Here is a 21,491-nt window from a genome sequence, read left to right as displayed (position 1 = left end):
ATTATGCAGAAAAACTAAGTATACCTATGCGGATGTTGAAACCAACACAGCAGCGGAATGATGGCAGAGTAAAATCCTACAACTTCCAGCTATGGACGAGAATCTAGAGATCACCCAGCCTAAGCCCTTCACTGCACAGATGAGAAAACCAAGCAGATTTTTCAACCCAACTTTAAATATTTCAATATTTTCTCTGTAGTCTTGCTTCAGTGTCCATAGTGTTTTTCTGGGTCAGGTGCTGATTCATTGTAATGAAAACATACTTACAAACGCATCCCAGTACACAGAATGACCAAGATCTTTCCCCTGCCTGCCAAAGGGGACAAACTAAAATTCCTCCCGAAGTTTAGACGCGTCCTCAGGGTCTGGGACTGAAGCTCATTAGCAACCAGGGAATTAGCGGAACCTTGAGGCTGAACGGTTGCAGCCGGTACGGTGGCTTTGAGAAAAGAACACTTCCGGCTGGCGAGGCTGTGCCCCCAATTTGTGGTTAGGTTGGCCCCAGCCCTCGTGTTACGATTTGCCACGTTAACTCTGGAAGGCGGGCTTGCGTCTGGGTCAAGCTTTTCCATTGGCTGCTGGCAGGGCGGTGGTTTGGAGCGAGGGTAGCGCGTTGAACTGAAAGCCGCTCGGTCCAGTACAAGGCCTGCAGTCCGGTGGGAATCTGGGGGCCTGCAGGCTGGTGTCCGGTGGGAATCCGGGGGCCTGGACAGGTGTGGGTCCTTAGGGGATGGATCGCGTGTGGAGTGCGTGGTGCGGGAAGTGCGTCAAAGAGAAAGGGTCGTCACCACTTTGGGCCCAGCGCATCGTGGTCGCCTGGCTCAGTAGGGCCGAGTGGGATCAGGTGATGGTATATCTGTTCTGTGACGACCATAAATTGCAGCGGTACGCCCTGAACCGCATCACCGTGTGGAGAAGCAGGTAAGGATGCAGGCTCAGCCCTCTTGCAAGCTGGTGGAGCCTCAACTCTTCTTTGTAGGATTCTGATAAAGGCCCTATTCTATAATCTTCTCCTAAATGTCTAACGTCCTTATGAGTGGTTTGGGCGTTGCCCCTTTCCCAAGAGCCTGGGGGAAAGTCAAGCAGCCAAGTTTTGGTACTAATCCCGTTTAAAGAAAGAAAGAAAGAAAGAAAGAAAGAAAGAAAGAAAGTGCCTCAGCCACCCTCTTGTTAAATCTAGCTTTAACCCTTACATTCTTCCATCTTGGGGAGGATGCTGTAGGGACCAGCGTTGCCGAGCCAGGGTTTAAGGAGTAGGTTAACAACCTAGGGTGTATTTCTGAGTTGAATTGAGCTGGGGTGGGGGTGCTTACTAACAAAACCACGTTTGAATGGGGCGCCTCAGTCCAGTTGGTAAGATTGGGGAGCAAAGGATAAGGTCTTCTCTAACTGAATGAGTTGAAGTTGTAGAGTGAAAGAAAGAGGAATGTCCACATTTAATTTTTGGTTGATTGCCTAGCAGTTAGGTGTCCTTTGTATACCCTAGCCAGCCTCTCATGCGCTGTATACTATTGGATCCTAGGGACATTATCCTCCCCCTTCCCACTTGATTTGTGTCCTGTCATGCACTCTTGAGCCAGTTCAGTTATATAATTGGAATAACTTACAGCAACCTAGGTTCTGAGGGGGAGGGTGGATCAGGGTAAGGGACCTTTGTGATGGTGCTGGATTGTGGCCCTTTAGGTTAGGCAACGAACTCCCCCTGGCAGTGGCTTCTACTGCTGACCTGGTACGCTGTAAGCTCATGGATGTAACTGGTGGCTTGGGCACTGATGAACTTAGACTGCTCTATGGCATGGCATTGGTCAGGTAAGATCTACAGGGGTAGGAGTGGGGGTGGGTAGAGGAATGGGGGTGGGGGTACACTTGATAAGCAAAGCTTGGCTTTACGTGCTGCCTGAAACAAAAAGCCCCATGTGTCCCTCTGTATGGGTCACGCTGTGGTTGTTTGATTTGACAGCTTTTGGTACACCCTGTCAACACACATTCCTCTTTTTTTTTTTTCCTGAGAGCCTTCTATCCTCCATTTTTCTTTCCTTCTTTTTCTGGAATGTGGGGTAGGGGTGGTTTAGACCAAGTGATCTCAGTGAATCTCTTCCAGCTTTGACAATTTAATTTTTTTTCTTACCCTTTACCCAGATGAACTTCTCTGAATGGTTTGATGTCCTTGGCTATGACTTAATGTGGACTTTTCAACCCTTCCCTCATATATACCTAGCACCATCATGTTCCCCTTTTGTCCATGAACACTGAAAGGTTGCTGAGTTGAAGTGGACACATGGGCGGGGAATTCCTGATTTACAAAGTAATTCAGAGTGATTCTAGCTGTTTCATACACATCAGGAAAAAGGCTGCCACTGAATTTTCTCATCTGTTGAAGTCTGTTCATCTCCTGCTGTTTCCTTTGTGTGCATTGAGGTCCTCCCTAATTCTTTTTATCTTATCCATCATTTAGGTGGGCTCCCCATATCATTTGATGTAGGTAGTCTTTTGTTTTAGCATTTATAAAATATTATCTAGCATAGTATGTTATGTCGTGCCATGAATATTTATCCTAGACTGACCTCTTCAAGGCCAGAGCAGTATCTTATTCATCTGTATGGCTTCAGTACAGGGCAGACGTCCTTGTGCTGGCTGATACCAGTCATAAGAACAAGACAGAACAGTTATTGGAAAGGTTGTAGAAATGCAAGGTGTCAGTAACTCAGCAAGGTGTTTTGAAGCCCTACTGGTTTGAGTAAAACAGTTCTTGGGCTATGCCACTTATTTCTTCCCCAACCCCAGGTTTGTGAATCTCATTTCCGAGAGGAAGACAAAGTTTGTCAAGCTCCCTCTCAAGTTCCTGGCTCAGGAGGTGTGTATGACAAAATTGCCTTACTAAATGGGGCATGGGGTGATGTGGGCACGCAGTCAGACTAGCTCATCCCACCACTACCAGCCAAGCCAAGCAAGAACCCCAGAGCCTCAGCCTCCAGCTTGAAAGTAGCAGACTTGCTCCCTTGCTCATGGCTGCTATCTTCAGTGGCTTGGCCTTTCCAGCTTGTTTGGGGTAGGCCAGTGAAGCTAAGGCACTGGAATGCTCCACTGGGTGAGGACAAGAAAGAGGTGGCAGTCACAATGCCTGCCTTCTGGGAGCTGGCAGTCTGAGGCAGGAGATAAACTCAACCAATCAGCATGAAAATGCCTGACATTCCTGTCCTGAGTATGTGAGGTGTGTAGAGGCCCAGAGGGCAGGCAGGTTCTCAGTCATCAAGAGAACTTCCTGAAAAGGGGTATGGGAGAGAGGGAGGAAGGATAAAGGGTACCCAAGGATTCAGACTAATACAGACAAGGCAGAGGAAGGCTGGAGGTGATTGTTAATGCCCATTCATAGGAATCTCTTTATTGGAAGAGGGTCATTGGTGGTTGGAGGAGGCAGATTATCTTTCCTGATTTTCAAGATCATCTACACAGAGTAAAAAGAATAAGGAGACCTTGTTTATAATCTTGGCTCTGCCACTAAGACTGGAACCTCATCAAGACCTCAATGTCTCTGTCAAATGCAGGGAGGCCAGGCTAATTCATCTCTGTGGTCCCTTCCAACTTTAATATTGTCTGATTTCTGTACTCACACCTCCCTCACAATCAGGTAAACATTCCGGATTGGATTGTTGAACTTCGCCATGAGTTGACTCACAAGAAAATGCCCCATATAAATGACTGCCGCAGAGGTGAGACTTCAGGAAGTATATCTATCATAGTTAAGTCCAGGAGCCTGGACTGGGTGGCACTGTGGGGAGAGGGAGAAGGAGGAGGGTCTTTAACTGGTGTCAGAGCCAGAACTAGGGAGAGGCAAGTGAAGCACTTGTTTTGGGCACAAACTTTAAGTGGGTGTCAAAAGCTCAGTAATTGAATTAAATAACATTTTAATGTGGAAAAACCCACAATGAACAAAATATCAAAAAATTAAGTAAAGACAGGATTACCATTACTCATTTTTCCTTTTGCTTCAGACTCCACTATGGCTTGGCAGGATGCTATTCTGATCCTGTTTTGATATCTTGGTTACTTTAATTTTTGGCATCCCCTTAAATTTTTTGCCTGAAGGGGAATGGAAGGCAGGTTGAGAGGTGTGAACCATCAAATGTCATGAACCCAGAGGTTCTTTAGACACCCCATCCTAACTGATTCATCCTAGCCCTGTCATGTTGGGGAAACTGAGATCTAGAAAAGAGAAGAGACTCAGCCAAGGCCATGTAACTAGCTAGTGGGTCTGGGTCCCTATTCTCTCGCTTGCCAGCCCTATGTTATTTTTGGCATCCCATCTCTAATACTGGTATTAGTTTCTTCTAGGAAAGTTGCTGGTGAGCATGAGAAAGCAAAGAACAGGGAGATAACCCAGAGCAAGAATGGCTGCTTCTAGATATTTGAGATGTGTGCCTTCTTAGAGTTAAGCCTCTTCCCTGGGGTCTTCCCATAATGCTTATGAGACTGGGGGCCTGCTAGGAGCTGTTTGCCTGTGGCTAGTCATATGACACTTCCTTTCTTCCTCCCCTTGTTTAGGCTGTTATTTTGTTCTGAATTGGCTCCAGAAGACGTACTGGTGCCGCCAACTGGAGAATAGCCTGAGAGAAACCTGGGAGTTGGAGGAGGATAGGGAAGAGACAGATGAAGAAGACCAAGAGGAAGATAAAAACATTGTTGTTGATGACATCACAGAACAGAGAACAGAGCCTAAGGATAAGGGGAAAGGTGCAGAACTGGATGTCAGGGTTGATGGAAACAGTGAAAGCAACAAAGAGGTTGATTCACATTGGGAAAAGGCTCTGAGACATAAAGAGCTATATGGTAGGTGTCCTTGGGGGGCAGAGGCAGTATAGAGGGGCTCAAGAGTCTGGAAGGCCCAGACTTAGGGTTGACACTGGTTATTTCCCTGGCTCAGCAAATCCTCTGGGGTTGTAGTGAGTTTTAGCTTAAAAAAGTTACTGTCACATACCATTTCTCTTGAACCCTGTGAAGTAGGAGAGGCAAGAATTCTAGTTCCAAATTTACAACTCAAGAAATAAGGTGAGAAGGACTCACAGTCCCATGAGGAACAGAGGGCTGGGCTGCCCTATCTTTTCATACTCTGTTTTCAGAAAGAGCCCGAGAACTGCTGGTATTATACGAAGAGGAGCAGTTTAAGGTAAGAAAGCACCCTTGACTTTGTGTATTTTCACTTGCCCCAGCCATTTCTTCCTTCTTGCCAGCTTCCTGAGAGAAATCCTGAGAAGGAATTTGAAAGAAAAGTGGCAGAGCTGGAGGGAACTTCTCAGAAAGAGAAAGGGGGGAACTAGGAAGGAAACAAGAGAAGCAGAATACAGTTTGTTGACCCTTCACACCGATGGAAGAGAGCAGATGATGGAAGTTTGTGGATATATGCCCCACTGGGTGGTAGGGAACAACTGGGCATAGGTGGTTGCATAGTCCTGCAGTACTGCAGCTGATAAGCATATGGCACCCAGGAACTTTCCTAGATCAGGTGAACTTGAGGGTTGCTATTTTAGCAGGAAGGAAGGTAGCTTAGAAACCATTCAGCTTGACCCTTTTCACAGATGAAGGAATTGAAACCACAGATTAGTGAAGGGACTGGCCCCAGGTCACATATGTAGTTAGCGATAGAACCAGAATTCGAATCTTGGTCATCTGATACCCTTTCTTCCATAACCCATTGCTTCCCCTAATTCCTGGGCCCAGTTGTCTCTGGCCCAGTTCCAACAAAATGCCCCACTGTACATCTCAGTATTGGGGTGTCTGGTGATTGGGAGCCACAGGAAATTCAAGAGAAGGAGGGAGATGGAAGAAGAAAATAAAGTCTGGCATTTGAAGGTCAGGATAATTTTAATTGTGGGGTCAGTAAGGGAGTTGTGGTCCTACCCCTGAAGGGAGGTACTGAGAGGTCCTATGGGAAGGGATCCTTGAAGGGTGGGAGAGGGTTGCCTGGCTGAACCACCTTTCTCATGGTAACCTCTTTGCTGGCAGGTGCTTGAGAAATTTAGGTATTTACCTCAGGCTGTTAAGGCATGGAACAACCTGTCTCCACCTGTAGAATGCATCCTGGCAGAGCTCAAGGGCATTACATGTGAGAACAGGTGTGTAACTAGATAATTAGGGGCTGCCTACTCTAGCCGCCTCACTGAAATAGGTTTTCATATCCCAGCTTGCCAACCTCTGCTATAAGGAAATCTTAGGGATAATCCTGATCCCCTGTGGGGTGACCTGTGTTCTGCATGACCCCCTTCTCTTGGCCCTCCCAGCTACCAGGTAGAGCTTGCCTACTCTGAATCACTAAAATGACCAGAGACAGGAATGTTTGCTGTCATCAGTCCCCTGGCCAGCTTTGTTCCTCTGTGTCAAGTGGCATGTGGAGCTCTGGGCAAGTAGGAAAAGACTTTCATCTCTTTACCACTTCACTGTCTAGCCTTTGTCCAACTTTGAGGTAAAAGATATGGTGGGCACTGCAGATCTTTTTGAACTGCAATCAGGGAGTATTAATCCCTTGAATAGTTGTGGTTAGGGGAACAAAGGAGAGGCCTTCCCAGGGTCTGGCTCTTTGAAAGAGTAAGTCCTTCCCTGCTCAGTGTGGCCATGTGCCTTCCTTCCCCCCTACCCTCAAAATACTGCTCAGTTCAATCCAGAGCAGACAAACAGTGTCTATCCATTCCTTTCCTACCTAGTTCTTGGCTCTTGCTACCTAAATTCACCTGGAAAGGACTTTGGGGAACCTTCCACTAAGAACCAATGAAAGCATTGCTAGGCCTTCCAAACTAGGAAGAGTTGGAAGAAATATGGGATGGAACAGAGAGTATTAGAAAGGTTGTATATGTGGTAGGGTGGGCCTGGGTGGGAGCCTGCAGTGGAGGTTGGGATTACCCTGAGAGTCTTCATTCCCAGGATATTACTAGTTCCAAAGATGTTTTATCAGTGTCTGCCCACCCTAGGTTTCTTGGCACTCTTCAGCACAGGCCACCCAGCAGCTGGGACAACTATTCCTGTACCTCTGTATTGTAATGTCTGCCTGGTTATGCTGAGCAGGCAATTGGCTGGCTGCTTTAAGTGCTCTTCCTGGATACTGACCTGAGGAGGTGGGAGATGGATGGAAGGATATCCCTTTCCACCTCAAGCCTGATGGAGGGAGGGATCTGAGCATGACAACATGATCTGACAATGCCTCTGGGCATTGAGTCACCTTGGGAACTCATGTTCCACCTCTAGGCCTGGTCAGCTAGGGGAACCTCTCTTGGAGAAACTGCTCGCTCAGGAGAATACAGCTGGCTGTTGTTGGTTTCACTTTTAGCTACATGAGGTGAAAGCTGTACTTTCAACCTCTATAACTTAGTTCTAGGTTCTTGAGGTCCCTGAGATTAAGGATTATGTTTACTCCAGCAACTGAGTCCTCAAAGTTTCTGTTTCTAGGATCTGAAAGAGGGCAACCATGTAGAAGAGGAAGGATAAGAGACTGGAGGACTGTCAAGAGAAACAAAAAGACTGAGTAGTAGCTAAAGTCTAAAAGCCCTTGACTCTGTGACCTTAGTCATTTAACTCTCTGTGGGCCTGGGACTTTTCTCCATCTGTGTTTTCAGGCTTGTTCAGCTGCTACTGCCCTCATTATGGGCATTAGATCAGCATGTGCTTGGTAAATGTTCAGAACCCACTGATCCCAGTCTCTGACCCATCCTCTGTCCCAGAAGGCTGAGGCATGAGATCCAACTGTCAGTTACCTTTGCTTCCCCCCGTGCTGCTTTGCCCACCTGAGTCAGAGGCATAAGGTGCCTTGGGAGTGGGTGGGGGGTAGAAGAGGGTCTTCTCCCTGCTTAGTTGGCTTAATTGTCATCTTGCTTCAGGGAGGCTGTGTTGGATGCTTTTCTGGATGATGGCTTTCTTATCCCCACATTTGAACAGTTGGCAGCTTTGCAGATAGACTATGAAGGTATGGTCCTGGGGACTTACTTCAGTCTTAGAGTACTGTGTTTACTGGTGGGTAGGTGGCCCAAGGCTGTTTCCTGCCATTCCATAGCCTCTGGAAGCCTGTCTCAGATAAGCAGGACAAGTAGCCCCACTGATAACTCAGTTTCTGGGCTACTCTTAGGTGGCCTGGAATTGGGTGGGGTGGATGGGATGGGATGGAATAAGATGGGATGGGATGGGATGGGATGGGATGGGATGGGATGGGATGGGATAAGTCTTAATGTTATTATTGTGCTATGTTAATTGTGATTTAGTCCCTTGCTAGTGAGCTAGAACAGCAGAACTGGAAGGGCCTTGTGAGGTCATCTAGTTCAACATCCTCATGTTACAGATGGGCAGACTGAGGTCCAGAGAGGGGAAGGTACTGACCCAAAGTTACACAGTGAGTTATTGACAAAGCTGAAGCTAGAACCAGAGCTTTTTTTAAATACTCTGTTTTGAATCAGTTGGTTGCCAGATACTAACTGGTTTCTCTCCTTGCTGTTCTACTCTTCTCTTTCTGTTCTCTGGTGGCAACTCTGTTGTTGGTGGGCCCCCCTCCTCCCTCTCTCTCTTCCCCTTCCTCTACACCTTCTCTCTCCCTCTCATTTTCTTCTTTCCTCCCTGCCTTTTTCCCTCTCCTCCCTCCCGGTCTCCCATCGGCCCCTGCCTCCCCTTTCCTTATCAACCTATATCCCTCACAAACCAGAAAACATGGACTTGAGTGACATCCTGGTGCCAAAGCCGTTTTCTCAATTCTGGCAGCCCCTGCTCAGGGGTCTGCACTCCCAGACCTTCACGCAGGCCCTGCTAGAGAGGATGTTCTCCGAGCTGCCAACCTTGGGGGACAGTGGGATCCGGCCCACCTACATCCTCAGATGGACCATTGAACTGATTGTGGCTAACACCAAGACTGGTGAGAGAGTCTGGCCCTAGTCCCAGGGCCTAACACAGCCCAGGCAGGAGCATCTGCCATTGTTCTCAGCTCTCAGCTGAATAGCACCAGGCTGACACATTTCTTGTTAAATGTTTAGGCTTGCCCAGGAGGGCACCATAATAGCAGTGGACAAATCTTGTAGCTTTTTTTTCTCAGGGCCAACTAAACTCGGTCTGGGACACAAGGGCCTAAATGCTTGAGCAATTGGGAGGAATAGAGTGGGGAGTCTGGGGGAATAGGGAGAGACAGAGCCAAGCTTTTAAAAGTACAAGGTTGGGTGGGGGGCTTACTTTTTCCTTCTCCTCAAACCCTCTCTTCTCTGTCAGGACGGAATGCTCGCCGATTTTCTGCAAGCCAGTGGGAAGCAAGAAGGAGCTGGAGGCTATTCAACTGCTCTGCTTCCCTTGACTGGCCCCGGGTGGTTGAGTCCTGCTTGGGCTCACCTTGCTGGGCTAGCTCCCAACTCCTTCAGCTGTAAGTGTCTTGAATTCCATCTGGTAAGAGGGTGAGGCCCTGGCCTCAGGGCCACACAGCCCTAGGGTGGCAGAGTTGGACAGGGCTCTTGCAAAAGACTCTGAATCCCATTCCCCTCCTACTAACAGGTGGGAGATCTGAGTCCCAGATAAGGGAGGGGCATGGTATTCTTGCCTAAGGTCACACAGCTTAAGACCTGGCTGAACTGAGTCCAGTATGAGAATGAATGAGATAATCTATGCCCCCTTCCACCCCCAGAGTGCTTAGCACAGTGGCCTGTACAGAGTAAGTGCACAATAAATGGTAGCTGCTGTTTATTACTGAACCCAGTCTTCTGACTCTGAGCCCAGTGCTGTTCTCCTTTGTTATGCCTCTCCTTTGTGTGCCTTTCATAGGTGCTTACTGATTTTCAGTGGCTTCCTATTGCCATCCTCTAGGCTTCTTAGCCTGACATTCAAACATCTTTCAGATTCTGCCCCAACCTATCATGGTAACCATACCTCCTGTATTCCCCTTTACCCAGTCTACCCTGGGTGCTATAGTCAAACTGAATATTGCACTGGTTCCTGTAAATACCTGTGGTTGTCTCCCTTTCCTTTTCTCTGTCATATTCTGACCCTGGGTCACTTCCCTCATACTCATGGAAGCCTTTAGCACACAATTGTCTTCTTGCTTTCTGGAGCAATATCTGTTTCATTTGAGTGTCTCATCTGATACTCTTCAGCTCTTCAACTCTAGTGACCTTCATTTTCCACTACACTCAGCAACCCATTTCCATCATTCAGAGCTCCTCTGCCTCTGAAACCTGACATCCCAACATTCTTCTCAGTGACCATAACCTCTTGACCTTCATTTTCTCATCCTTGCATCCCATGATGTTAGCCCTCTGCCTGCATCCAAACCTCCATTCCTCCATTTCCTCTCTCCCTCAACCTTGCTTCCCCTCCATCCTATCTTTTGTTCATTGCTTCAACCGCTCATGATCAGGACCCTCTGCTCTGCCCATCCTTTGGTGTATCTGACTTGAAAACCCCTGAGCTGGGATTGATCTGACTCACTCTGCTTCCCCATTCCTCAGCCTGGGTAGCTGAGCTCTGCTGGAAAAAACCACATATCACTGTGGATTGATGCCATTACAGCAGTATGATTTTTAATCTCAGGCAGGCCTCAGTTCAGCTTGTCTGAACTGTTCTCTTTTACTTGTTCTCTGCCCACTTTCTCTCCCATTTCCCCACTTTTCTAAACCCTTACCACTGACCTCAAGCCCCTCCCCCTCTCCCATTTCACCGTAGCTTCCTCAAGCACAGGAAAACATCCAGAAGGGCCCCCTCAACCTGAGGTCCAGTCCTCGTGAACTAATCTGCGGCTACATTCAACCATCTTGCTAATCTTGGGATGAGGTGGCTTTGTCCCACCTCAAAGCCTGCTCTTCCACCTGTGCCCTGGAGCCAGCTCTGCCAGCATCTCTGGGCCCTTACCCCTGCCTCTCCTTTGCTCTACTCACTCTTAATCTTCAACCTATGAACATGCCTCGGGTTTTTTTTTTTTTTTTTTCATCTTAAAACAGTAGTAACACAAGCAAAATCTCCTTTGACCCTGCATCCTTGTGTTGGGTTATTACCAGCTTATCACTCCTTCCTTCCCCCATCAAAACATCTCAAAAGAGTAGTCTATACTCAATAGTCTTGATTTCCTACTACCCTCTTATTCCTCAACCTGCTATAATTTGACATTTACTTCCAAAACTGCTTCGACCTCCAAATTACCAAATCCAGTCAACTCTTGTCTGTTGCTGCATTATGGCTATTTACCACTCCCTTCTTAAAATGCCTGTGCTGTTTTCCTAGTTCCTATAAAGTACCAAGGCCCAAATCTCTTTAGTCCTGGCCTTACCCCCAAGATCCACCCTCCTATATTTGACTGTGTGTCAGACATGTCCCCGTGGATAGCCCACAGGCCAAAAGAGAATTGGTTATTTTATTCCCAACCCAATCCTGAAGTAATCCTCTTCTGCTCCCTATCTTCACTATATATGCTGTCATGCTGACTTCAAAATCTGAGATTTTGTGTTACCATCTCTACTTACCATAGTGTTTCCTTCCCTTTATCAGACTTAAGCTTTTCAAAGGTAAGGGCTCTGTATTAGCCATCTGTGCCCTAACACACCATGTAGATCCAGGTCCTAAATAGGCCTCAGTAAACATTCTCGAACTAAACTATACTCTGCTGTCTCATTGACGGCAGTGCTGTCTTTGGTGGGAGCTAACTCTGTGCCTGGGGACTAATTGAAGTGGGAGTCTGGATGCCAAGACCCTCTTAGTCCCCTGATCCCTCCATTGAGTGAGCAAGTCTTTCTTGAAACCTGATGGCATTGGTACAGTGGTAGCTTATAAGAAAAAAAAATGTGGCTTTATAGAGAATGTCAGCCAGGACAAAACCTCCAGGAGATGGAACTGAACCAAACAGCTAAATTGACAGATGTGTGTGCTCTAAAGAGAAGTGATATGGGTGGGTGGGACACTGGGAGGAGAACCAAAAAAGTTTGGAGGGTTCAGGAAAGCATGACAGTGAGGGCATTTGAGAAATTCCAACAGGAAAAAGAATAAACAAAGTTTCAAAGTCTAGAAAGACCATGGCATGTGAATGTAATGGGGGGAGGGAATGAAAAGACCAGCATGCAGAGGTTTGGATAGGTGGCCTTTAAGGTACTTTCCAATCCTAAGTGCCTGCAGAGTGGAAGCTGCTGGTCTTGGAGAAGTCTGGACCACAGAGATCTTCTCCCAATCCAAGCATACCAGAGGGATGTGACACATACCAGCAGTAACTGCAACTTACTTGGGTACGACTCCTTGTGCACAGATTCTGCATTTCCAAGATAATCAGTGAATCTAGTCCTAATCACCCAATACACAGATTGAGACACAGTATTACCCTAGCTATTATGCTGCAAGTCAGTGGTAAGACTGCAAGTCAGAACTGGGACCAGAATCCAGATATCCTGTCCTTACTCCTGTCTCTTTCTACACTGAATGTTCCATTAGATTGCACAATTGCAAAAAGTATATATTAGTAGGCACATACAGAACTTGGCTTTGTTTTCCTGAGAGGAAAAAAATAAAAGATACCACTGGCAAATAACTGTCAGACATGGTGCTGTGCTTTTTGTAGAAGCAATATCATGTGACACAACAGTCTTCTTATTTGGTAAGAAAGACATTGAGACGCTGAGGAGTGAAGTAACTTATCCAAAAGTCACATAGTTTGTTGATGGTGGGACAGAGTCCAAAATCCACATTCTTTCCACAACCTGACCTATGACCAGGCAAACCTGAGGAGAGAGATGCATTTTAAGATTGATATCACCCCCACACTTCAGTGGTTAGACTAGACAGCTTGAGATAGCATGTGGGTAATGATAAACAGTGGTGATACAGCATCTTGCCAATATCAAGTGCCTGGGAATATTCATTATTAAGCATACTAATGGACCACAGTGAGTTTCTCTCTGGCTTTTCCTCCAAAAATGCTGGAAACTTTTTAAAGTTTTTATTTATTTTTATTTTTTTTTTTGAGACAGAGCAAGAGCATGAGCACAAGTGGGGGAGGGGCAGAGAGAGAGAGGGGGATAGAGGGTCTGAAGTGGGCTCTGTGTGCAAAGCAGAGAGCCTGATGTGGGGCTCAAACCCATGAACCACGAGATCATGACCTGAGCCAAAAGGAGATACTTAACCCACTGAGCCACCAAGGTGCCCCAAGGCTGGAAACTTTTTAAAAACTTCTCCCAGCCAGCTGATATCAGTTCAGTTTGAGCCAGTGTCCTCTTGGAGTAATGAAATTAGCCATGCAGAAAGGGTGTCCCAGTAGAGTCACTAGTCCCCAGCCCTACCCCCAGTGACCAGAGATCATATGTGGTCAAATAGCCTGCTGAGCATATGACAACCTCCATGAATGACCCACAGTTCACAAACTCAATACCCCTAGAAGGAAACTATTTGTCCACTCCATCCATGCCTTCAGCAGTGACCAGGTGCCTGGTTCTATATGAGGCTGTACAAGGGATGTTGATCCTCTTCCTCCCCAGGAGCTCTCCTTCCTTTTGGCTCTGTGTCTGTTGGTTTTGCTGTTTGCACCGTCCTTTATGTGCACACTATCATCATCTTTAACTCCCCTTTGCCCAACTCCTACCATCCGGCCACCAAACCCTACTCTGTCTGTCTTTCATGGCTTCTCTCCCTCTCATCTCCATAGTCAGTGCCCTAGGTCAACCCTCACTCGCTCCCTGGTCTCCCTGTCCTCAGGCTTCCCCATCTAGTCTATCTTCCACATGGCCATCCTCTACACAGGCACCATGGTGATCTTCAGAGGTGGAGCCATCAGCTGTGCATAGAGTCATCAGGTGACCCCCTGTGCTCAACATGCACATTTAACCTTTGCAGTCTTCTTTTTCTCCCACAGCTCCCCAGCACAGCCCTTCCCCTGGAGCAAAGCTACTCCCGCTACATGTACCCAGTACAGTGTGCTCACTTTTGTCTCTGTATAAAGCCCTCGCTTGATCTTTCCTGCCCTCCTTGTGCTCTGCCTCTCTTCAGCTATTGTAGTGCCCAAGGTCTGCAGTGCTCATGTGGCCTCCCCACCCCACATCTTGCTTTGTCTTGTCAACCACTGACTTTTTTTCTTTTCCTCCATTCCAGGTTGGGCTGTAGTTGTTCCTGAAAAGGGATCAAATTTTGTATTCCATGTATAAGTTGCTCAGCACACTTCCAGGCATATCTTTGAAGCTCAGGACAAATTGCTCAGCTAAGCCATTGGAAGAGAGGGATCTGCCATTCCCATGTCCAGCCCTGTAGGTCTACTGCCTAGTTTGTGTATTTACACAGCATTTAGTACAGACTAATAGCTATCATTTATTACATGCCCACTCACTGTGTGCTAGGCACTATGCCAGGCATTCTATGTGAACTATCTTATTTACTCTTCCCAACAACCCTTTAAGTCAAGTGCCATCCTCATTTTACTGAGGATTGAAGTGAGCTACAGAGATGAATCACAGAGCTTGTTCAGGGTCCCTGGGCCCTTTCTGTTTTTGTATGTTCTTCTGCACTGCCTTTCAGAGGCCGGTCTGGAAACTCAAGAGACCAACTTCAAACCATGTAGTATTGGGGTATAAAGTGACTTGAGATTTTGAATCTTTCTTACCCCACCCCTCCCTTTGCTCAGTGTCTTCAAAGCCATGGGACAGGTCCTGCCAGATGAGGAGCAGGAGAAGCTGCTGCGAATCTGTTCCATTTACACCCAGAGTGGAGAAAACAGCCTAGTACAGGAGGGTTCAGAGGCCTCCCCCATTGGGAAGTCTCCATATACACTGGACAGCCTGTATTGGAGCTTCAAACCAGCTGGTTCCAGCTTTGGATCTGAAGAACCCCAGCAGCAGGAGGAGCAGGGCAGCCTTAATGATCTCCAGAAAAATGAAGAGGAGAAAGAGGTATTGGAAAATCAGGTGGAGGAGGAGGAAGAGGAAAACGATGACCAGAAGTGGGATGAGGAGGAGGATGAAGATGATGATGATGAAGAGGAGGAGGAGGAGGAGGAGGAGGAGGAGGAGGAGGAGGAGGAGGAGGAGGAGAGAATGGAGGTAGAGCCTTTCTCTGCTGAGGAGTCTTCCACTGCTGAGAATTCCAGGCTCCTGGCCCAGAAAACAGGAGCTTTACAGGGCTCTGCATGGCAAATTAGCTCTGGTAAGAAGCCTGGTACCCACTTTCTCTCACACCAATCTTCCTTCTCTGGCTGGCTCTTGAGGCTTCCCTCCACCCTAGAGGAGATGGAAAGTAGCAGAGGTTAGCCAGTATGAGGCAGGTCTGGGAGGCAGTCTGGTGTGTGGGTGGCACCTGGCTTTCTTCCCCTTTAAGACAGTATGTAAGCTTCCAGGCCCTAAGAGCTATCATGCTACTGGATGCTTCATGCAGAGAACACATTCAGAGGGGATGGTGTGGGTGTGGGCACTGAGCAGCAGAACACAGAGGAGAAAGTGAGAGGTGGGTGGATATATATGATTCTGCATTTGTTTTTTGTATGCAGTGATCCAGGAGCAGGTAGACAAATAATGCTTCCTATTTATATGTGAATGTGTATGGACACATGAGGGCTGGGTGGTGATGAGACAGAATTTTGCTGTGTATATGAGAAGGAAAACAGGTGTTAAGTTAGAGGAAGTGGAAGGGAAAGCAGAAGAGTGAAAATAAGGAGTGTTGTGGCTTTGGGGTGAGCATACAAGTTAATGGAACAAAGCCTAGAGGGGGAAAGAAAGAATTAGGTGATAAGAAAGTGGGGGTGTATGAATCTGTTCCTGCTAATGGATGTGTTTTGAGTGCCTTTGTTTAGGTTAGGGGATAGGAACCTTGAGGCAGGGAGATCCTGAAGGAAAGAACATTTTGGTGTATATGTATATACCGTGGAGGCAGGGGTAGATGCAGGGCAGTCAGTATGATGGAACCTGAAAGAGGGAAGGAAAACAGCTGGGACTGGGTGTGGCAGAGGGTAGGCATGTTAGGGAACAATAGGGAGAGATGGGGAAGACAGTGAAGGAACTTAGGGGGAAAGGTGGAGCCTTTGCTCTTGTGTGGACATGTGTGGAAGGTCTGGGGCATAAAGGCACTGAGTGCTAGGGGTAGGGGAACATGTTTACGTCTGTTTACCTGCCTGCACATGCTGCATATAGAAAGGCATGGTGGCAGAGAACTCCTTAGTACAAGGAGGGCCGTGTTTGGGATCTTTGTAAATATTGAATGGGAGGGGCATTGACATGGGCAGAATTGTATGAGTATGTAAGAGAGAGTAGGGACTGTGAAGTCATTGTGAAGTGGATGCTATGAATCTGTGAATAGATGTACACATGGTCGTGTATGTTTTTGGAAGAAGAGGCAGGGTCACTGAGACCTAAGGGAGACAGAAGGTATCTCTGTGAGGGAGGGGTATCTCTGCAATGAGAGGTGGGTGTATAAAGGTGTGAGAACAGGCAGTGAGACAGCCATCCAGAGGTAGCCTGTGTGTGTCTGTGTTGTCACTGAGGGACATGTACACGGATGTCAGGCTAGAGAGGCAGGGGCCATGATGTAGACAGGGTTGGGGATGCTGCTGATGGGGAGGGAAGGGAAGATGGTCGGGTCAGTGACAGACATGGGGAAAGTGGTCCCTGTCTGCGAAGGCATCTTTGTATTTATAGGGCAACACAGGGCATTAAGATAGGCACAACTTCCTTCCTGGAAAAGAGGGTGTGTGGTTCTGTGGATAACATAAAAAGCTAGTCCAGAATGCCAGGGCATTATTACAGAGAACTTTTAGGGTACCAAGGAGATGCAGAAGGCCTGAAATTGGACCTACTTGGAGGAGCTCATGAAGGCTTTGCTTGAAAACACTGGATGCACCAGTGTAAGGGTGGGGATGAGGCTTTACTATAATACTCTGTAGAGGGTGTTTAAGTGGTAGGACAGAGGAGGTGGGTTGTGCCTGATATGGTTTGTTCTAAAGTGGAATTTCTTTGGGGTGGTAGGGGAGTGGTTTATGAAAGTGGAAAGGCAGGATATTAAAGTCTTTTATTCTCCCTCTTTCCATTGCTGCTTCTGTGTGGCCATACACATATTTGGGGATATAGAGACATTAAGATTTCTGGCTTGTATTCCTGTGAATGAGAGGTGTAGGAGGCAGAGTGAAACTGGGAGCACTCATTGAATGGAGGGTCAGTCTATATGCCTTAGTGTGTATATTTAGGTGGCAGTGGGGAGTGGGATATGCAATAAGGCACCCCTTTCCTAGGTAAGGGATGTTCTGTGTGTGTATATCTGGGGGCAGTAAGACCTTGCAAAGGGACAGGGGGAGTATAATACCTCTGAGAGAGAGTACACTCTGAGGTGGGGTGTGTGTGTGTGTATCTATCTAAATGCAAGGCCACTAAGAAATGTGGCATTCAGACACGTTGGGGGTGGGGATTGTGTGTAGATGTGCAGGAAATCTAGGCCTTTCACATACTCTTGAGGTATCTGGGTTTGGGGATGAGGTGTGGGAATTCTGGAGTATCCAGACTCCCCAGAATATATGTGTGTACAGAGCAGGTGAGAAGTTGAGGCAGTGATACAGCCAGGTCTGAAGAAGTTGTTCTTGTCTATGTCTATGTTGGGGACATATCTGGGGAGGTGGGAGAACAAATATGTTTTTAGTTGTGTGCATGGCATGTGTGGACTTGGGAGTAGGTTGTGGTGGCATGTGTGGGTATGTGTGAACACATAGAGGGGATAAGAGCAATGAAGAGTGAATAGCCGAGTATGGAAGGGGTGGGGAGTGTGAAGGTAGAGAGGAGCTCATGAGAAATGATGCAGACAGGAGTGAGGCTGGACATGCACAGAAATCCCATGCTGAGAGGCTAATTGAAATGGGTGGGTAGACCGTGTAGTTAGGCCTGTACACCACTCTGAGAACTATCTAATCAACCCACTTTTACTTCCTCCCTTGGCTTCACAGAAGATGTACGATGGGATACCTTTCCCTTAGGCCTAATGCCAGGTCAGACTGAGGACCCAGCAGAGCTTATGCTGGAAAATTATGACACCATGTATCTTTTGGACCAGCCTGTGCTAGAGCAGCGGCTGGAACCCCCAACATGCAAGACTGGGTGAGTGCCAATGGCAGCAGGAATTCTTATCCCTTTCTCTGCCTCCTGCAGGAGGGAGGGAGGGAGGGAGGAAGGGAGAGACACAAAGCAAGATGGGTGGGGAAGGTAGCTTCCCCCAGTCAGGGCCTAAGTGAGTGATGGATAAGCTCCAGTCCCTGGCTGGGCATTTTCCAGGATTCCCAGTCCCTAGTTGGTGGTGGGGGGCGAGGTTGGTGGTGGTATTGAGGTAGCCTCACAGAGCTGGCTTGGCACCCCTCTCAGATTGCATCCAGTTTGTGTGTGTGTGTGTGTGTGTGTGTGTGTGTGTGTGTGTGTGTGTGTGTCTGTCTGCTGGTAACACAAAGGAGCCCGTCCAGAGGGCTTGTACATTCTGGAATGCGGGGCCATTGTGATTGGGAGAATCCTATGAGCACCAGAGAGAGACCTCTGTGGGTCTTCCCCTGTGCTGCCTGCCCACTCCCTGGGAAATGAGCCCATCTTCCTCTGGACATTCAGGGAGAGGGCTATAGAACCCAGGGGCTGCAGCAACAGGCCAGGGCCAAGACAGTGCTATGGACTCTCTGTCCTAGGCCAGGGGACAGCAGGCCTCTTAGAGAGGAGATGAGGCAGCTGGGAAAACCAGATAGTCTATAGTTGGGAGTGGGGCCCACATGTCTGAGAGACCTCCTCTCCCCTTGAATAAGGCTGAATAATGTGCTTGATGAGCACCACGGTATCAAGTGTGGGTAAGTAGAGCTGTTAATTCCAAAAGGAAGGGGAGTGGGCCCAGCTCCCATACCTCCTGTAGTAGGGGGGCTTCCTCTGCTGGAGCAAGCATGCCACCCCAGCTGCACCCCTGACTTGACTGTGTGGCCTTGAGCAAGTCCCTTTGCATCTCTGGGCTTCAGTCCCCCTATCTGTAAGATGGTAGACAATGGATGGGGATGGGACTAGATCATCTCTGAGGGTTTCAGCTGCAGTACTGTAACCATGGATCTGCCTGAGGGGAGGATGATGGCTTTGCTCTCAGCTGTCACCCTCATCTACCTTGAAGGACCTTTGATCTGCAGGAAGCAGGGGAAATGAGTGTTCTGAGCAGCACCAGGGAGGGAGAAGGCAGTCCTCTCCCTAGAGTAACCTTGCAATCCTGGGATGGGATCTGGGCCTAGCCCTGTAGCCCAGTCCTGGCCTTGGATGCCTTAACCAGCTGTTGGAGGTGGGATGGATCCAGCTCAGGGTACTCTGGGCCCCCAAGATGTAGGGCCTTAGAAAAAGACCTGTTAAGGTGGCCACTTTCAATATCTTCCTGGGGTGGGGTGGTTACGGGTCCTCCCTCCTACCTCAACTGAAATAGTTCTGCTTTGATCTGGTTTATATACTGGGGCTCTGAATAAAGTTTCATTTGAAAAGTTCTACTCCTTCCCTCCATCTCAATTGAGGGGAAGGCAAAACTATCCCTGGGGCCATCTGAAATAGTTTTTCAGATTTGTTCCATACTCTTCTTTGTAAAACTAGGCAGGAGGGTGGGTCCTTTCCATAGACACACATGCATCAAATACCCTTAGCCCTTCTAGAGCCTAAAGCTGCCTCCTTCCCTGACTGACCCCTCCCCCCTCTCTCCACAGCACCCTTGGCTTGAGCTGTGGCATGGGCAGTGACAACTGCAGCAACAGTAGCAACGGCAGCAGCAACTTGGAGGGCCTTCTCTGGAGCCAGGGCCAGCTGCATGGACTCAAAACTGGCCTACAGCTCTTCTGATACCCATTCTGGTGTAAAGTGTTTATTCAGCCCTGCTGGGGCAACAACCCATTCCCTGCCCCTTTTGTCCCTCACTCCTGCCCTTCTTGTCCCCTTGCTCTTCCCCCAGTGCACTTGACGCTCCATGAAACAACCTGGAAGACAGTCCATATCAGCCGTATCAGCTCAACTTTCCATCAGAGTGGAATTTTGACTGTTTTGGTTTTTTTTTAATTTTGTTCTGAGAAACAATAAAAAATAAACAGTTTTGATGTTTGTTAGATGAGGGGATGTGTGCTGGGGCAAACCAGTGTAGTTCTCCCTTTATTCTAGGGGGCGGCAGAGAATGTGGGATCGTAACAGGACTTTAAGCAGAAGCTTGGTCCTTTTGCCCCTTGGGCCCACTACCCCTAGTCATTTTCACAACTAGGCCCCACTCATACTTTCTTCCTGATTCAAACCATTTTCATTTCTATGACCTGTAGCATGGGGCCAGCTTACTTAGAAGCATTAGGCCCCATAAGCGAGGCATTGGTGTCTATAGAGCCCAGCCAGCATCAGGCGAATCTGCTCAGAACCTCCCTGACAGTGGGAAGATCCAGGCCTTCCTGATGCTACCTAGCAGGCTTCTGGTTCATTTCCTTGCTTACCCTCACTGGGCACTAAACAGCAAATGAAAGCCAAAGAGAATCCTTTGTTATTTTTCCATTCCTTTGGCCAAGAAAGATAGAGTGGACTTTACTATAGTAGGCATTGGAGACAGAGAATATCTTATGGAGTGGCCCAGAGCTCCTTCTCTGTGGTCACCAATTCCCTCAGACACTCAAGAGTGCCTACACTGTGTCGGCTCTGAGCTGCTAAGAGACTGGGATGAATAAATCATGTTCACATCCCTCAGAGCCCTCTGCCTGTGAGAAAAGACAAAAGTTGCCAATTATAACCTGATGTTCTGCTAAGTGCCCTAAGGGAGCTCTGGTGTACCACAAGTTCTTTGTTTTTTTTTAGGGTGGAGGTTGAGGTAAAGTCTGGCTATGGTATTATCAATTCTGGGGAGAGTGATAGCTGAGCAAGAGAGTGCATCTCTATAGGGCCAAGTTGGGCCCAGACAAGGGGAAGCAAGGGACAGATCTAGGCAACATTTCATACAAGAAGCTGGCCCAAGGGGTAGCTTGGAGCTAAGGAATAATGAAAAAAAGGAGAGGGCTTATGCTGTGAAAATTCCGAGGAGGAATTTAGTGGAAATGTTACACCAGAGCACTGTCAAATGTTAACTCGAGGTAGGATCCCTATGAAGTCCCCAACGTCTCTTAAAGGATATCCAGAATATCTTTGTGGGTATGTGTATATAATCATTTTTCTAGAACTGGCCCACAGATCTAATAAGATTATCAAAGGGTCCATCAGTCCAACAGCCCAACAGGGTTAAGATTTCCTATCTTGTGTAGACCCAAGCATTAGGATTGGGCGGAGCAGTCTCCTGCACTGGTTAACACAAAGTCAGTTTACCTCCAAATCTTCCCACCCCTGCCACAATGGTAAATGCTGTCTTTTGACATTGTGGAATGTCAGAGCTGAAGGATCCCAGAGCATCTAAGCCACATATAGCCAAGAGATTTATGAACATGTACTCTGTGATGTAGCTCAGCACCTGCTCCATGTGAAGATGGGTGTTGCAAACTTGTGGTTCCCCTCTACCACTTCTCTGGAGCTGCCTGGATTTTATATATTATGTATGTA

At 47.7% G+C, this 21,491-nt stretch overlaps 1 protein-coding gene across 3 annotated transcripts; it reads left to right on the top strand.

The window, feature by feature from the left end:
- Positions 1 to 584: 584 nt before the first annotated feature.
- On the top strand, positions 585 to 20,035 carry LAS1L (LAS1 like ribosome biogenesis factor). Of its 3 annotated transcripts, none has more exons than XM_030305326.1 (14): positions 585 to 921; positions 1,684 to 1,809; positions 2,785 to 2,854; positions 3,629 to 3,710; positions 4,543 to 4,827; positions 5,118 to 5,164; positions 6,001 to 6,110; positions 7,863 to 7,948; positions 8,318 to 8,368; positions 8,675 to 8,881; positions 9,229 to 9,376; positions 14,594 to 15,111; positions 17,888 to 18,038; positions 19,643 to 20,035. In XM_030305326.1, the coding sequence occupies exons 1-14, from the start codon at positions 731 to 733 to the stop codon at positions 19,773 to 19,775; spliced, it is 2,205 nt and encodes a 734-aa protein (XP_030161186.1). In that variant the 5' UTR covers positions 585 to 730; the 3' UTR covers positions 19,776 to 20,035. The 3 variants fall into 3 exon arrangements, with proteins under 3 accessions (XP_030161186.1, XP_032447999.1, XP_030161187.1); XM_032592108.1 differs by lacking the exon at positions 8,318 to 8,368 and adding an exon at positions 5,716 to 5,847; XM_030305327.1 differs by lacking the exon at positions 8,318 to 8,368.
- The last annotated feature ends 1,456 nt before the right edge of the window (positions 20,036 to 21,491 follow it).

This window comes from Lynx canadensis, chromosome X, assembly GCF_007474595.2.
Source record: "Lynx canadensis isolate LIC74 chromosome X, mLynCan4.pri.v2, whole genome shotgun sequence".
Taxonomy (NCBI): Eukaryota; Metazoa; Chordata; class Mammalia; order Carnivora; family Felidae; genus Lynx; species Lynx canadensis.
The sequence above is the reverse complement of the archived record's forward strand: the minus strand, read 5'-3'. Positions and strand labels throughout refer to the sequence as shown.